The sequence below is a fragment of the Tupaia chinensis genome, unplaced genomic scaffold (genome assembly GCF_000334495.1).
Source record: "Tupaia chinensis unplaced genomic scaffold, TupChi_1.0 Scaffold143894_1, whole genome shotgun sequence".
Lineage (NCBI taxonomy): Eukaryota > Metazoa > Chordata > Mammalia > Scandentia > Tupaiidae > Tupaia > Tupaia belangeri.
The window spans coordinates 1,015,058-1,033,526 of NW_006203745.1; the positions used below are offsets into that span (position 1 = coordinate 1,015,058).

An 18,469-nucleotide genomic window follows, 5' to 3' on the forward strand; every position below is an offset into this window, starting at 1 on the left:
TCCGGGACACGAACCGCGGTCGACTACGTGGGAGTCCAGCGACATAGCCATTACGCTAACTGCTGGTTCCCTTGTTTTGTTTTTTTTTTGAGATAGTGTCTCCCCTTGTCACATCCACTACAAGCACATGCCACCTCACCCATTCATTTTTAGACAGGGTCTTAGGGTCTTTCTGTGTTTGCCAGGCAAACCTTGAACTTTCAGTCCTCCTGCCTCAGCCTCCTTGGTTTCTGGGATTATAGGTTCATGTCACCCACCTGGCCCTTAGGTTGAACTGGAGCTTGAATTTGGGCCTCACGTGTGGTCCCAACTTGTAGCGCAGTGTCAGCTGTGTATATCCTGCAGCAGACCAAAACTGAATTTAGTATCCTCCATGTAAAATTCGCATGTGATGTATTCTGATTAATAAAGTATTACATGAATCAGATATTCATTTAAAGAGAGGAAATAGTAATGAGGAATGATTCTCGGAATAATATAGTTAAGTTTAAATAATGCGTATTTGTTTTTTATTGTTACTTAGCAAATTACCACAAATTTAGTGCTTAGACAACACGTCCTTCTTTTTTAAAAAGAATTATTGTATTTAATTGTTTTATTATTATTATTTTTAATTTGACCAGAGAGAGACTGGGGGAGGGGTAGAGTGAGGGAAAAAAATGCCAGGTTCGAGAATTGAACAGCGGTCTACCATGTAGGAATCTAGCACCTTAAGTGCCATGCCACCTGCTGGCCTGGCAGCACATATTTCTTATCTCAAGGTTTCCCTGGGTAATGACTTAGGTAGATCCTCTGCTAAAGGGTGTCACAGTCTATATTTGGAGTATTAGCCTGGACTGCCATCTCAGCTGAAGCTCCTCTTCTGAGCTCATGCTGTTGTCAGAATTCAATCCCTTGACACTGTAGGATCCAGTTAACTGTTTTATTGCTAGCTGCCAATTTTGCGATGTGCTCAGTTTCTAGTGGCTGCCCACAGTTTCTGGCCCTTTACATACGTATCTTCTTACTTCAGAGTCAGCAAGGAAGAATCTTTGCTTCTGCTAGATAGTGTCTTCGATGTATACTATATATTGTCACATATATATAAAACCATAGTATTGTCAGCTGAGTAGCACCCTGTCACTGTTAATATCGATTAGAAGAAAGTCACAGGTCCCACCTATACTTTAAGAGGGGATTATGCAAGAGAGCCACTTATTGCTGATTGCCTTAGAGATTGTCTAGCACATAATACTAATGTGGTTGGAGATTATAAGTAAGGGTTTTTTTTCAGATTTTTACCATGTGGCATGTGGACTCACAGGAGAGAGACAGATAGTGACAGAAAGAGATGAGTGAGAAATCACCTCCCAGGAGATGGCCATACCACAATCTCTTCTCCTCCAGTCTTCTCTTGGAATTTTAGGCACGTATGCACACACACCCTGGCATACTTTTCAAGCCACTGAGTCTGAGGCTTGGACCGTGGTCGGCCATGTGAAAATCCAGTGCCTTAACCATCACACTACCTTCTAACTCAGAATTTTCTTCATTTTAAAGGTTGAATAATATTTCATTGTATGTATGTACCATATTTTCTTTGTATGTGTGTATGTGCATAAACTATGCTGCATCAAATAACTAGCAACTAAAATATATAAAGGAAAAATGCATACAAAAATCAAGGTGATTATTTAAATAATATAATTAGAATAAGAGATTGTATTAAACCACTCTGAATTAGACAGCTCTAGCAAACAAATAAGAACATAGGACTTTGATAATATAGCCAACAAATCAATTTAATATACCAATTTTGCATTTTTTTAAGATGAGTTTCATTTCTCACATCGTTGGCCCAGTATTATCAGATTTCTTTTTTTTTTTTTTTTTTTAGAGGTTTTTGCTATAGGGCGTATGCGCTCGCCAGACAGAGAGAGAGACAGACAGAGAGATAGAAAGTGAGAAATCAACCCCCAGGGGGGATGGCCACACCGCAATCCCCTCTCCTCCATTCCCCTCTCGGGATTCCAGGCACGCATGCACACACACCTGCATGAGTCCAAGCCACCGGGTCCAGGACGCGAACCGTGGTCGACCACGTGGGAGTCCAGCGACATAGTCACTACGCCAACTGCTGGTCCCAGTATTATCAGATTTCTTTTTTTTTTTGCCATCTGATATCTCATGTTTTCATTGGCGTTTCTTTAATTATTAGCACAACTATATCTTAAATTTTCATTTTTCTAGGTTTTTTTTTTTTTTTGCTAGAAACATTCATGTCCTAAAAGGTAGCAAGGGAACCAGCAGTTAGCGTAATGGCTATGTCACTGGACTCCCACGTAGTTGACTATGGTTCATGTCACGGACCCGGTGACTTAAAACTCATGCCGGGCGTGTGTGCGTGCGTGCCCAAGATCCTGAGAGGAGAAGGGAGGAGAAGGGATTGTGGCGTGACCATCCCCCGTGGGGGGTGATTTCTCGATTTCTGTCTCTATGTCTCTCTCTGTCTGTCTGGCGAGTGCACGCGCCCTATAGTGAAAAACCTCTCAAAAAAAAAAAAAAGGTAGCATGAATTTTTCCACTGTGAAATAAATATTATCCCATCTGAACATTTTATGTGTACATTTTTGTCTGACATCTTTTTGCAGTATTGCCCTCCAATACACCAAATGTCCGCAGAACTAAGAGAACACGTTTGAAACCTTTGGAATATTGGCGGGGAGAGCGGATAGATTACCATGGAAGGCCATCAGGTAAAACCACATTTACTCTCTAATATCTGTTAGTAAATAAGGTAAATAAGTAGTATGGATTGCTGCAGCTTACTTGTGTTTACTCTGTGTCAGGCATGTACATACATGTACATAGATTATCTCATTAAGTCATTCTCCCTGGCCCTCAAATGTGATAAGAACAGAAATCAAATCCAGATGTCTCTGATTACTCTAGAGATGCTGGGTTTTTTCTGCCATTGTAGCTATTTGTGTGGCTTTATATAGAGTATTGTTATTTTTATATTATCTGAAACATTTTCTGATTGCATCACATAAGGCATTGGATTAGAATATTAGAAAATTTTCACTGGTAAAGGTAAAATATCCATTTTTAATCTTTATTGTGGTAAAGTATTTTTCATTACTTTCATTGAACATTTTCTCATTATATTTTCTACAAGAGGGTGGAGAGTGGGAAAAAAGCATAGTGTTATTTTTAAATTATTTTCTTTCTTTGATAGATATGTCTAAATCAAAGGACTAACATAGATTACAATAAATTGCATAGTAATGTATTCATTGGCACTTTGAAGGGAAATGTGTTATATTTGTTTAGAGTTTTTGTTCCAAACTTTTCACTTTGTCAGGTATGATATCTTACCTTTTTGTTGTTAAATTTTAGGAGGATTTGTGATTGGTGGAATACTATCCCCAGACACAGTATCATCTAAAAGGAAGGCAAAAGGAAACATGGGAAAAGTCAACAAAATAGATAACAGGAAAAGGATCTGTCCTGATAATGATGAAAGAAGTATGAACTTATTTCTGGGAGTAACTTTTAGACTTTATTTTAAATAACATAGTGCTTTTGAGAAGACAATCATTATAAAATTTGAAATTTACCCCTAAAAACCAGACATAATATAATAGGTAAAAATTCACATTTTTAATGTCCGTTCCCCACCCTCCCCATTTTGAAAGTAAGCTAATTTTATTGTATAAAAACAGCTATTAATAGCATAATATAAAATATTTATTTCCTCATGAGTAAATTGCTCAGTCAAAAGAAGCTTACCTATTCTATGCTGTAACAGCAATCTTTTTTTCTATGGTCAGGGTGTATGCAGTCCACCAGAGAGATAGGGAGAGAGAAAATGAGAAATCAACCCATAGTAGGAATGGCTGTGCTGTAGTCCTTTCTCCATTCATTCTCCTCTAGGGATTTGGGTATGCATGCACATGCACCTGGTGTGATTTTCAAGCTGCTGGGTAGAGGACACAAACAATAGTCAGACATGTAGGAGTGCAGCACTTTAGCCACCATGCCACCTGCTGGCCCCTATAATAGACATTCCGATGGATTCTTTCTAAAGTGTATTACATCTTTCTTTTTTTTTTTTTAACATTCTTGCCATAGGACACGTGTGTTCTGACAGAGACAGAGCGAGGGAAAGTGAGAAATCACCTCCTGGGGGAATGACCATCCTGCAATTCCTTCTCTATCCTCATCATGGAATTTTAGGCACACATCTACATTCACTTTTCATGAGTTTTAAGCCACTGGGTCTGGGACTTGAACTGTAGTCAGTCATGTGAGAGTCCAGTGCCTTAAACACCAGACCACCTGCTGGTGGTCCCTGTATTACATATTTCTAGCTCTCCTAGAGAGTAAGAAAAACATCATTTAACTTGATGCAAGAGATCAAGAGTTGACATGTTATAATAGACTTACAAAAAAATAGAAAGTTTAGGATGTTGACTTCAATATTAAATCATTGCTTTATTTTTAATTTAAAAATAATAATACTTATTCACCTATTTGTCCTTAAGAAAGAGAGAAAAAGAGACAGATGGACAAAAAGACAGACACTCTCACCAGAGTTCCCATGATATGATTTATCTCCAGTCTCAGCTGATCTGAACCACAGGCATGTAATCAGGGAGGCCACTGGATGTGAACCCACAATCCTTCCTACATAGGTCCAGCTGCATCACCACCACCACATTCCCACCTGGCCCTCATTGTGGGTATTTTTTTTTCTTTCTTTCTTTCAGGTTTTTATCATAGGGTACAGACACTTGCCACAGAGTGACAGAGAGAGGGAAAGTGAAAAAAAAAAAATCACCTCCAAGGGTGGATGGGCATGCCTCCCTTTTCTATTCTTTTAGGATTTGGGGCAAACATACCTGCACCCAGCTTTCATACCACTGGGTCTGGAACTTGAACCACAGACTGCCATGTGAAAATCCAGCTCTTTAACCAGCATGCCACTTGCTGGCCCCATTGTGGGCTTTTAAATTTGAATTTTTGTTTATCTGAGTGACTATAGCAGGAAGAGGCTGTTATGCCACTGAAAGTTTTCTTCCATAAGTTGTCCATAGCTGTATTTTTTACTGGACTTTTTTTATCATTGAAAAGAATTTTAAGGAAGTTGTTTGTATTTCAATGGTGTTTCTTTTGCAGAGAATAAATTAATGGTAACTCTGAATGTACCTCTAGGAGATCCTTTGCAGCCAACGAGGGTAAAGGATCCAGAAACAAGGGAGATTACCCTCAAGGGTAAGACCTGGGATGATACTGAAAATACTTTAACAACTAGTAAGAACAGACTGCTGGCTCGATCATTGACCTATCAACTTTCCCTTTCTCTCCCCAGCTCTTTCAATGCTGAAGTCCTATAGAGGGTCTAATTCCATTAAGCAGCCTATGTAAGGACAACTTTGGGGGAGAAGTGATGACAGGCAACTTCTAGGGGACATATAGCACCATGTGTTTGTCCTCTGGGCTACAAGTGCTACCATCAGGAATATTGCCTCCTCCAGCAGGATCTAGGCTGCCTTTGACCAGGAGGGCACATGGGGACAGAGACTCTTTATAGGGAATTGTGGCAAGTTAACTGGCAGACCACAGGATATACTCTTACTGTGGGGCCAGGTACTAATGCTGGGCAGGCACAGACAGCCTTTTGTGCCATGGATGCTAATAAGGGTACCTGGACATGAAACTTTTGTGAAGATGACAAACAAGGGCATCAAATCAGCCACACAAATAGTAGCTTTAACCTCAGGTAGGCATAAGGTCCTAGATGATTCCTGCCATATTAGGCAGGCATTTCTCTCTTTCCTTTTTTAAAAGAATTATTTATTTATTTAATTCAATTTGTTATTATTATTTTTTAATTTGACCAGAGAGAGGCATACACAGAGAGAAAGGAAATGTAAGACAGCTAGCCTCTAGGTTCAGGGCTTGAACCATGTTTAGCCATGTGGGAGTCCAGCACCGTAACCATCATGCCACCTGCTAGCCCTAGACAGGCATTAAACATTTAGTCTCTGGGAGACTATGGGAGGTCCCAAGGGATAACCTACAGGGGCTCTTTAGAAAATACTCAACTATTTACCAACCCAGTAATATTTGCATATAGGAAATATTTTACTATTTTAATAACTGTTAAGACTCTACCAGTTTGTACTGAGAACTTTTTATCCTAAGTCAGAGGATAAGTAGTTCAAACCAGAAAGGTGGTAATGATATTCCATTTTAAAATTTTGGCTATGAAATAGGTTCCATTTTACATCTTAAGTTATATATCAGAAACGTTATTTCTATATTCTGATTGATTATTTGGCAACAGAGGTGGGAATACAGAGTTTTGTTTAGTTTTAACTAAACACATTGCTGTACTCTACTAGATTAGAAAAGGTACGGTGTTAGGAGTTCACTTTTTGTATGCTCCTTTTTTGAATCTGTGTATTTTCTATACCTTGTAGTCTGTGGGATCACTAATATTCTTACCTAAGAATTTCTATTTTTATTCTGTTCTCTATTTAGAGAAATAGAGTCTGAAACTGATGATAGAAGGATATATTAACTATAGGTTGGTAAGGTTTGTTAAGTAAAAGAAATTTTTGAAAGTGAGATGGTAATTTGTCATCAGTAGTTAAAACTATAGTTTTTCATAGCCTTCATAGCCTTTACCTGATGGTATACTTTCCAAGACCTCCAAGATGCTTTATATCAAGGATAGTACTAAACCCTTTATATACTATTTTTTCTTATACAAAACTGTGATAATGTTTAACTTACAAATTTGTCACAGTAAGAGATTAACAATAGCTAATAAATTAGAACAATTATAACAAGATACTGAAAAAAAATTAATATGAATGCAGTTTCTCTGTTCCCCAAAATACTTCATTGTCCTAGACTCACCGCTTTTTAGACTGCGGTTGTCCACGGGTAACTGAAACCATGGATAAGGGAAACTACTCTGTTGACACTGGTGATGATACATTTGCATTGTGAACTATGTTAAACTTTTTAAAGATAAGAAAATCTTATGTTTCAGCAAATTTTATTTTTTATCTCAGGCACAGTAGAGCTAATAACACTGTCATTATTACTAAGATTAACACAGTGCTTGCTTTTTGCCAAACAAGATTTTAAACAGTTCATCTGTTGATAATATATCAACAGATGAACTGTTAATACATTTTTCAGAAAAGAAAATTGTCCAAAGTCAGAGAGCTTAAGAAATCTTCCCAAGGTCATACAGCTTATAAAAGAGAGGTGGGATTTGACCTCTGACATTTTAGCCCCAGAGTCAGTGAATCTTAATCAGTTCTGTCTCCCTAAGGCAGGTTATATCTAGAAATAACTATTATATATGTGTATATGTTGTATCATTGAATAATGTCATCACTATTGCTTTATGTTTGCATTACTATTTTCCTCCTAGATCTTATAAGGCCACGAGATACATACCAGTTTTTTGTTGATCATGATAAGTTGAAAGTATATAAAACACTGGATACACCCCTTTTTTCAACTGGGAAATTGGTATTAGGACCACATCAAGAAAAGGGTAAACAGCATGTTGGCCTAGATACATTGGTGAGTATATGTCTCCATGTATACTTAAGTTTTGATGAAGATAGAACTCTGATTTATTGGATTTGATGAAACATTAAACTGCTGTTTCCTCAGAAATGACTTTTTTTCCAAGAATTATTTTATTTAACTTATTTATTTATGTATTTTTAAAATTTGACCAGAGAGGAACAGAGAGAAAGAGAGAGTGAGAAAGCAAGCCATCAGGTCCTGGATTTGAACCACAGTTGGCCATGTGGAAGTCCAGCACCCTAAACCACTATGCCACCTGCTGGACCCCAGAAATGACTTTCTATTACTATACTTCGCACAGAAAATTTTTTTATTTTTAAAATTAATTTAGAGTCAATCAGGTAGTGATTATTTAAAAGTGCCTACTGTGTATAGCACTTCATCCTCAAGGTGCAGAAGTGTAAGGAATGGTCTTTATTTAAAAGAATCTTAGAGGGACCAGCAGATGGCATAATGGTTATGGTGCTAGACTCCCACATGGGCTAGTTTGAGTTCTGGAACTAGCAGCTTAAAACTCCCCCTGGGGGGGAAAAAAAAAAAAAAAAACTCACCTTGGGCACGTGTGTGTGTGTGTGCATGCGTGTGTGTGCGCGTGCCAGAACTCATGAGAGGAGAATGGAGGAAAAGAGATTATGGCTGGCCATCCCTCCTGGGGATGGGGGGTTGCTTTTTGCTTTCTGTCTCTCTGGCAAGCACATGTGCCCTATATCAAAAATCTCCCTCAAGAAATAGAAAGAATCTTAGAATATAAGAATACTTAGAATATATATAGGATTCTAGTCAAATTGTTAGGATTTTAGAACTGGAGGGGATTGTGGAAATTAAGTTTACTTTTTCACAGTTCTATAATGCAGTTGAAAAATAGATTAAAAGACTTCTTTGAAAATCACTTAACTACTTAGCAGTAAACTCAGGACCAGAGCTTGTTGCTTAAGTACTAAGTAATTTATGAGTGCATCAGAAAGTTCATGGAAGATGGAATTATTATATGAGCTTATTTTGGTGAAAGGTACTTTGAAATCCATGCATTGATTTTTTTCATAGTGTACATTTTTCGTGAAGATGTTTTTTTAAGTTTTTTTTTTTTTTTTTTTTTTTTTAATGTCACAGGGCATGTGTACTTGCTGTAAATAGAGGGAAAGTGAGGAATCACCCCCCTCCTGGGGGTATGGCCATGCAGCAGTTCCTCCTCCATTCTCTTCTCAGGGTTTTTGGCTCACACATGCCCAGCATAATTTTCAAGCTGACAGGTCTGAGACTTGAACTGCAGTCTACCATGTGTGAGTCCAGAACCTTAACCACCACAACAGATGCTGGCTCCTTCATGAGTAGTTTGAAGGCCCTGTTTGTAAGCTATTAATATTACATATTGAAATACATAATTTTATCTACCTCCCTCATTGTTCCAACCCCAGTAGAGACATATACCTTTGCAGTGTTCCACTTTTTATGTTTATACACACGCACATATAGTCATCTACTGCATAGTGGTATTTAATGTCAGTGATGATCCACATACACGATGGTGGTCCCAACAAAAGATTATAACAACATCATATAGCCGAGGTGTATAGTAGACTATGCATCTAGGTTTGTGTAGTTACACTGATCCTCACACAATGACAGATTTGCCTAGTAGACATATTTCTCAGAATGTAACCCTGTGATGCATGATTGTATATAAATTTGTATTCTGAATTTGAGAATTATAGAATTTCAGTAGCACCAAATTTTAAGAATATTTAATATTAAATCAGCATTTTCAAAATATGAGTAAGGGACTTTTTTAGTATATAACATTTCAGTAATCTATGAAATCATGAGTTACTAAAGTATCATTTTCACAGTGGTTCTTTTTTACTAACAGAGTTAAAGCCCGAAAAGGAGGGGAAAAAGCTATCAAGACCCGTGAGGTTTTATTAACAGTGAACAGCAAGTTGAGGCAAGGGAAGGAAAAAGTACATATGAGAGTCAAAGGTTAATTTATTACTACATCAGTGTAACTAGAATTTTGATTTAAAAAAAACTTATCAGTCTAATCTTGAAATTGATTTTATTAAGAGTGAAAATAACATTGGAAGCAGTAGATGGTCTCTGTGTAGTGTTAAAGGAACAATTAATAGTGAATATAAACATAGAATGTCATTACTGTACAAATAATACTTATGCATGCTCAAAATCCCAAGAGGAGAGCGAAGGAGAAAAGATTGTAGCGTGGCTATTCCCCCTGGGGTGTGATTTCTTACTTTCTGTCTCTCTGTTTCTCTCTATCTCTCTGGTGAGCACATATACACTATTAAAACCCTCTCTACCAAAAAAAAAAAAAGTTAACTTTTTTTCTTTTAAGAATTATTTAGCCTGCCTTCCTTCTTTCCTTCTTTTCTATTTAACTAGAGAGGGAAAGTGAGAAAGCAAGGGAGATTCTAGCGACCTTAACCACCATGCCACCTGCCGGCCCCAACAGTTAATGTTTTAAAGTGTTTAACCTGGCTAATAGTCAAAGGAATACACATTTAAAAGCAAATGACACTTTATAATTTCTGAGTAAAAATATTCATACCCTGTGACCTGTGAATCTCAATTCTGGAAAATTTTCCTAGGGAAATCAGTTAAAGGAGGGAAACTGAACATATGTAGTTATTTATTATAACATTAACTGTAATTGTAAAAATTAGTAACCACTGGAATTTGCTTAAGGAAAAAAATGGTTATAGTTTTGACTTGGTAATAGAATAAATCATTATATGATATAGTAAGCAGTAACACAAGCCACTAATATGTTCCAGGTGCTGGACTAAGCATTTTAAAATTAGTTTTAAGTATATTATTTTGAAGAATAGCTGTATACAAAGACCTTGGGATAAACATTTAAGCAAATGTGCAAGACAGAAAAAAGTGTCTATTTTTCTGACGAGAATTTTAAAATGTAAATGACAAAAACTTGAAAATACAGAAAAATAACATGTTACTGTTTGATTACAGTTGATTTTTATTTCTTAATATTTCTTTAACTTTTTTGCCGTTGTTAAAGTTCATTCATTTAATCTTAAATGAAAGAGCAAGAGAGAAATAGGTACCTCAACAGGGTGTTCATGCTGTGATCTGTCCCTGACCTCATCCAGCATGGATCATGGGCCTGCACAGGTACTCCCAGTGTACTCAGGAAGGTACAAAACCTAGAACCTTTCTCATGTGAGGCCAGTTGCTTCACAACCACTGCCCCCTACCTTAACTTTTTATAATTAAAAATTAGAGTTTTAAAAATTTTTTTAAGAGGAGTATTTTTTCTGTTAAGACATGAAGCATATTGATATGCTCTTGAATAAAAAGGGAAACAAGTTGGAGAAATAGTATAGGCCATTAACTTTTTCCTTCTTACACAGTGTGAGAGAATCAGTCTGGACAATTTGAGAAGGAGTCATAATAGGAGGTTTGTTAAAATCACACCACAGAAGAATTGAATTAGATATGAAAGCTGGTTGTTGAATTCTTCCAAAAGACAAAAAAAAAGAGAGATTAAAAAGCAGAAAATGTAAAAGTTGATATGGAGAACAAAGAAAAATTTGCCAACTAATAATTTTAGGAGGAGAGAGAAAAACCCAGTGGACAAAAGTTGGAAATATTGGGGCAAGTAGGTGATATGGAAGTTACAGCGCTGGACTCTTTGGCTCACTGCAGTTTGAGTCCTAGACCTTGAGTCCTAGACCCAGCGACTTGAAATTCACTTTAGGCGTGTGTGTGTGTGTGTGTGTGTGTGTGTGTGCCCAAAATCCCAAGAGGAGAATGAGGAGAGGGGATTACAGTGCCCCCCCCACCACCACCAGGGGTGTTGATTTATCATTTTCTCTCTCTCTCTGTCTCTCTGTGTGTCTGGTGAGTGAACGCGCCCTACCCACCCCACCCCACCCCCCCATTGCAAAAATCTCTCTTAAGAAGAGGGAAAAAGTTGGAAGTATGTTTTTAATTTCATAGTAAATGCTTTAGAACTAAAAAGACTAAAGTGATAGGAAGCTTCTTCGAATAACTAGAGGTCCTTGGAGAAATGTCTGATTCCAGATTTGTGTCTGAGCTTGGAATATTTTTATAGTCCTCATTAGTGAACTATGAAAGACCATTATGATTGGGTTATAAGATCTCAGGATCCAACTTGAAGCTGCTCACACAGGCCAAAGATGTGAAAATTTGAATACCAACAAGGATAACTTTAGTGGATGGATATATGTATCAATTATATCTAAGTATATGATAAGACTACAATGAAAAGAAAACTAATTCGTCACTATTGAAGGATTCTAGGAAGCCTCATTTTGACAACTGGGAAGGGAAAAGAAAAGAATCAAACATTTATTCTGGCTTTCCCATATGAACCCTACTATTAGGTGATCAATGTAGTAGATGAGAAGTTTGTTCTTGTTAAAAATATTTCAGCTAGTGAAGAAAACATTTTAGAATTGAAGTATTACCATTTGCAGCCCTGATAAGCTATTTTATTTAGGTAGTGAGCATCAAAGGCTGCTAACATCTAAAAAGAACACAATCAGAAATAAACCTCCTGAAGAAAAAATATGACACAATAAATGAGTCTTGCCTTTGCAACTTCCTAACACACACATACACACACACACATACAGAAAAAAAAAATGCCCTGAATCTAATGAAGTTTCTAGATCAAATTACCAGTTTATAGGAAAAGGATGACAGCTTTTTAAATGACACCTGGGATATAATCAGCAAAACCCAGCTGGGTGAAGATTTTTATAATAAACTGCTAATAAATAAGCTGTAAGAAATAAAAAATAAGGAACCAGGAAGAACATGTAGATCAAAATTTTTCAACCACAACCCTATTGATATTTTAGACTCTAAAAGTCTTGTTATATAGAGTGACTGTCCTGTTTATTGTATTGTAGAATGCTTAGTTTTTCCAGCCTCTCCCTTCTAGATTCCAGGTATCACCATTCTAGTTGTGACAATTAAGCGTGTCTCTAGAAATTGCTAATTGTCCACTGAAGGGAAAAATCACCCCCCAATTGAGAACCACCACTGTTGATTGAGAGATTTAAGAAACAGATCAACTGGGCCAGCAAGATGCATAGTGGTTAAGGCCCTGAATTTCCACTTAGCTGAACATGGTTTGAGTCTCGGACTTGTTGGCTTGAAGCTCACGCTGGGTGCATGTTTACACATGCTTAAAATCCCAGGAGGAGAATGGAGATTAAGGCATGGCTATCCCTGCTGGGATATCATTTTCACTTTCCTTCTCACTGTCTGTCTCTAGTGTGTGCATGTGCCCTATGGCAAAAACCTTAAAGAAAAGAAACAGATCAGCCAATCCATGCGAGCTCTTACTTAGATCCTGATTCAGACAAACCTTTAAAAATACGATATTTAAGAGACAATCGAAAATTTAAGTATTGAATGGGTACTTCATATTAAATACTCATTTATATTTAGGTGGGAAAACAGTATTTTATTTTTTTTAAAGATTTTTGTCATAGGGCATATGTGCTCACTGGAGAGAGAGAGAGATCTGTCTCTCTATCTTTCTGGAGAGCGCACACGCCCTATAGCAAAAACCTCTCAAAAAAAGAAAAGTTTTTTATTTTAAGTTATAAAAATACCTTTAGAATATTTCAGGAACTTTTTTCCATTTAGGTAAGTGGTATGTCCTAGGGGCTAGTGTATGAATTCTGGAATCAAAGTGCCTAAATTTAAATCCCAGCTCGTCCATTTATGTTTTTACCTTGGAAGGTTACCTGTTGGTTCCTCAGCTACTTCATCTGTGAAAAACTCGTAAAATAGTATCTGCCTCATTAGTAGGCACATAGAAGGGAAGAAGTTTGTGGGAAAATGAAATTAAAGTAAGAGTTTATTTTGATGGAAAAAATTAAAAATCCATTAGTTGATTTTCCTTAAAATCCATTTCTAGTAAACTTTTTGAAGATCCCTCGTACATTAAATGATAAAGTGCCCAGAATGGTGCCTTGTACAGAGCAAACTATTAGTACTTTGGTGTTTTAGGGTCATTGTACAAAGTAGTTAAAAAAAAAAAAAGGATTTGATTATCTAGGACAAAATGTTCTTTATGGTGTCTTAGTTTGGGCTGTTGTAATAAGGACCATAGATTTAGTGGATTAAAGAACAAACATTTGGGACCAGCAGGTGGTGTAATGGTTAAGTCTTTGGACTCCTACATGACTGACAGAGTGGTTTGAGTCCTGGACCTAGCACCTTGAAATTTATGCCAGGTGTCTGTACTTGGATACCCAAAATTCTGAGAGGAGAATGGAGAAGAAGGGATTATAGTGTGGCCATCACCCCTGGGGTGTGATTTCTTGCTTTCTTACTCTCCAGGGAGCACATGCATTCTATACCAAAAATCTCTCTTAAGAAAAAGAACAAATAGGGACCAGCAGTTAGCGTAATGGCTATGTCGCTGGACTCCCACGTGGTCGACCGTGGTTCGAGTCCTGGACCTGGTGGCTTAAACTCACGCCGGGCGCATGTGTGTGCGTGCCCAAGATCCCAAGAGGAGAACGGAGGAGAAGGGATTGCGGCGTGGCCATCCCCCCTGGGGGGTGATTTCTCACTTTCTGTCTCTCTGTCTCTCTCTGTCTGTCTAGCGAGCGCACACGCCCTATAGCAAAAACCTCTCCAAAAAAAGAAAAAGAAAAAGAACAAACATTTCTCAGAGTTTTGAAAGCTGGAAGGTCAAAGATTAGTGAAGTAAAAGATCTGGTGTCCAGATCTTTAAATAAATTATTAACTTTAAAAATATATCATTTAACTATACTAAAAAATGCCCAGTTATAAGTATTCATGTTTAAAGGTTACATGTTTGGTACATCATACTACTCAATCTGACTGATGAATCAGACAGACGAAAAGCCAAATCCCCCCAGTAAGGGTCTATTTCCTATTTTGCTAATGATTGTCTTTTTATATCCTACATAGTGAAATGGCAAGGGGGAAGGGGGAGAAAGAGAATGAACTCTCTTGTCTCCTCTTAAAAAGGTACCGATATATTTATGAAGGCTTTATGCTCATGAACTAATTACTTCCCAAATGACTCATTTCCTAATATCATCATTTTGGGGGTTAGATTTCAAACTGGGAATATTAGGGGAGGACCCAAACATTCAATCCGTAACAGTGGCTAAGTCATAAGAGCTCCTACACTTTTTTTTGGGGGGGTGGGGGGGTGGCGGGGTCAGAGCGTGTGTGTTCTCACCAGAGAGACACTGAAAAGAAGAGGGAGGAAGCATCCCTCATGGGGAATAGGCACACTGCAGTCCCTTCTCCAGTTCTCCCTCCTCTTACAAAAGAGTAACATGCTCAGCATGTTTTCTAAGTATCTAATCTAGGACTCAAGCCATACAATTAGTCATGTGAGATCTAGCAACTTAACTACCAGGCCACAGGTTGGCTCAAGGCTAACACTTTTTTATCTTAGTTGCTCAAAAACTACCCTTGCCAGTGTGCTTATGTATAAAGTGTGAAGTCTGCCTTGTTTGAATATGAAAGCCAGTCTAACTCAGGGTTAGATTTATCCTTTTACTTTCTTAATCTCAATGCTTGCCTAAATGTATGATTTGGAGAAGTAGGAGGATTTGGCTTTTTGTCTGTCTGATTCATCAGTCAGATTGAGTAGTGTGGTGTCCCAAACATGTAACCTTTAAACATGAATACTTATAATTGGGTATTTTTTAGTATAGTTAAAGGATATACTTTTTAAATTATTTATTTATTTTATTTAAATTTGACCAGAGAAGGACAGGGGGCATGAGTGGGGAGTGAGAAAGCAAGCCGCCAGGTCCAGGACTCTAACCGCGGGAGTCCAGCTCCTTTAACCACCATGCCACCTGCTGGCCCCTAGTTAAATGATATTCTTTATGGCAGTTCTTAATTTTCATAAGCTGGTAAATAATCAAAAATAAGGGACCAGCAGTTAGCATAATGGCTGTGTCGCTGGACTCCCATGTAGTCTACCGCAGTTTGCATCCTGGACCTGGTGGCTTAAAACTCACGCCGGGTGCGTGTGCGTGTATGCCCGAGAGGAGATCCGAGGAGAAGGGATTGCGGTGTGGCCATCCCCCCTGGGGGGTGGTTTCTCGCTTTCTGTCTGTCTCTGTCTGGCAAGTGCACGCGCCCTATAGCAAAAACCTCTCCAAAAAGAAAAAAAAAATACTAATCAAGAATAACAGAAGAACCTTCTTCCTCTATTAGTTTTCTATTGTTACCCTTACAAATTACCACACATTTAGTGGTTTAAAACAATACTCTTGGGGCTAGCATGTGGCATGGTGGTGAAGATGCCTGACTCCCACATGGTCGACCACGATTTGAGTCCCAGACCTGGTTGCTTGCTTTCTCACTTTCTTTCTCTTCCTCTGGTCAGATTTCAAAATAATGAAAATAAATGTAAAAAAAGATAAACAACAGTACTCTTATAGTCTCGCAATTATGCAGGTTAGAAGCCTGGTGGGCATGACCTGATCCTTTTTTAGAATGTTATAAGCCTAGAATTAAGATGTTAGCAGGTCTGTATTCCTTTCTGGAGGCTCCGAGGATGAATTTGTTTCCACACTTACTCAGATTGTTGGCAGAATTCAGTTTCATGTGATTGTAGGAGTGAAATTTTCATTTCCTTACCTGCTGTTGGCCAGGGTATCATTCTCAGCTTCCAGTAGCAGCCCATGTCCCTTGGTTCATGACCCCCATACTTTTAGTGTTAGCAACAGTGCAAGTCCTTTTTAAGCTTCTAATTTATCTAACTTCTCTTTCTGCCTCATTTTTCCTTTGAAAATTCTCTAATTTTTAAGGTCGCATGTGATTAGGTTGAGTCCACCTATATTGTCAAAGATAACTTCCTTTTTTCAAAGTTCTTTTTTTTATGTAATAATAATATATATACAAGTTCTGAAGATCAGAGCATGTATGTCTGTCAAGTGTCATTCTACCTATCACATTTCCTTTAGAGTATAGTTGTTTGAAATGGGTTTTCAATGTGAGATTTTTATTTTTAATTATACAGGTTTTTTATGTTGAATTTGGTGACCTTTTGTGTACCTTACATGAAACACCTTATATGATAACTACTGGGGACTCATTCTATGTTCCTTCAGGTAAGTATAATTATAGATTTATTTATCGTGGATATGGTACCATAGAATTTCTCATGGGCACTATGAAGTGGTCAAAATGAAGTATTATATGACTAATGCTAAAGCAATTTGGTACGTGTTTTCCTTTTATTTTGTTGTTAGGTAAGTATATTAGTATTTTGATACATGAAAATTAACTAAGAATTGTTGCTCTTTGGAAATAAAAATAATTAGTTAGACTGTGTGAAATGACACACACCTGTAGTCCAGCTACTCAGGAGGCTTAGGTAGGAGGATCTTGAGTTTGAGGCCAGCCTAGATAACATAGTAAGATTCTCACTAGGGGGAAAAAGTTTTCTAAAAATATTTAGTTAGAACAGATATCGTAATCTGGGATAGAAGAAAAATGATTTCCCCTGTGTTATCTCTAAGATATTATGTAGTCAAACAAATTTTAGTGGATTATTTTAAACATACAGAACAGTGTGCTTCATAGACTCTGGAAGAACCCAAGTCATTAGGAATAGGTCTTTTTTAAAATTTATTTCTTAACTTATTCATTGATTCACTCAAACAACATGATGAAGAATCTACTATGGCCAAGCTTTGCTTTAAGGGTTTGGGATAGAGAAGTGAACAAATCAGGCAAAAAAAATTGTTATACTTACAGAGCTTACATTCTAATGGCAGGAGATGATAAAAGCTACGTTTATATAGTCCTTGGTATTTGCCAGTTCTGCTGAGAATACTTTATTACAAATTTTATTAATTCGTATCAATGTCTAATATATACAAAGTTCCAATAGTACTCACAGCTAATAAACATGCTATATGGATGCCTTCCATTTTTTTTTTCTACTTTCGCTGTTATTTATTATCTCACTTAAGAGTAGCATTTGCCTTTGAGCTTCTGTTTTACTTATCATTGTACCTTTATTTGTGTATGTATGGTTTAGGGGAATCTACAGTAGTTGCAAAGACTTAATAAAGATTGGTTTCAGAAAGAGATTTTTCTCTTCTGGTACCCTTGTCTAACTTATTTGTGCATTCATTACCAGAATGATGTAAAATTTACATTCTTTCAATCTTTATCTAGGTCACAGGTAGTGGCTAACTCTTGGATTTTTCAGTTCATGAAATTAAATAGAGATGAGAATTGTTTTTCTGTTATAACTGTCAGATTATAACTAAATACTTAATCAAAAGGAAAGATTCCTTGAAAACATTCTTACTTTCTTATCCCTTTACTTTTAGGTAATTATTACAACATCAGAAATCTGCTGAATGAGGAAAGTGTTCTTCTTTTTACTCAGATAAAAAGATGAAAGATGAATCAAGTTTAAAATGGCGTGTGTGTATGTACATATATACATAACAGTTTGTATAATTCGGACATTTGTGTTTGTTATTACTTTGATGTTTTAAAATAAAAATTTTATTCAGCTTTGTGTAAACTTGTATTAGATAAACATTTCGAGCTCAATATGTATCTTTTAGTTTTTCCGTGGATATGCACATGGTCTGTAGCGATATCCGTAGTCATAATATTATTTTAATAAATGAAAAGAATACCCAAATCTCTGCCCCCACATTGAAATACAGAACATTATTTTGTCAGAAGAGATCTGATGAATATGTGTCTATTCCTTAAAAAAAAAAAGGCCTTTCAAATAATAGTATTAAATAATTGATTTTTAAATAATCCAATAGAAAACTGTGATAAAAACCATACATCTGATGAGTCTCCTAAGTCACCTATAATTAAT

The 18,469-nt window shown here is 37.0% G+C and overlaps 1 protein-coding gene across 1 annotated transcript in view; it reads left to right on the forward strand.

The window, feature by feature from the left end:
* CENPC (centromere protein C) overlaps positions 1–18,147 on the forward strand; it is a gene marked incomplete in the record, with an annotated part of 81,744 nt that extends 63,597 nt beyond the window's left edge. Inside the window, 6 exon segments of the mRNA XM_014582879.1 lie at positions 2,631–2,735; positions 3,379–3,507; positions 5,161–5,256; positions 7,436–7,590; positions 16,634–16,724; positions 17,958–18,147. Coding sequence (XP_014438365.1) covers positions 2,631–2,735; positions 3,379–3,507; positions 5,161–5,256; positions 7,436–7,590; positions 16,634–16,724; positions 17,958–18,028 — 647 coding nt within the window.
* Between the last annotated feature and the right edge of the window lie 322 nt (positions 18,148–18,469).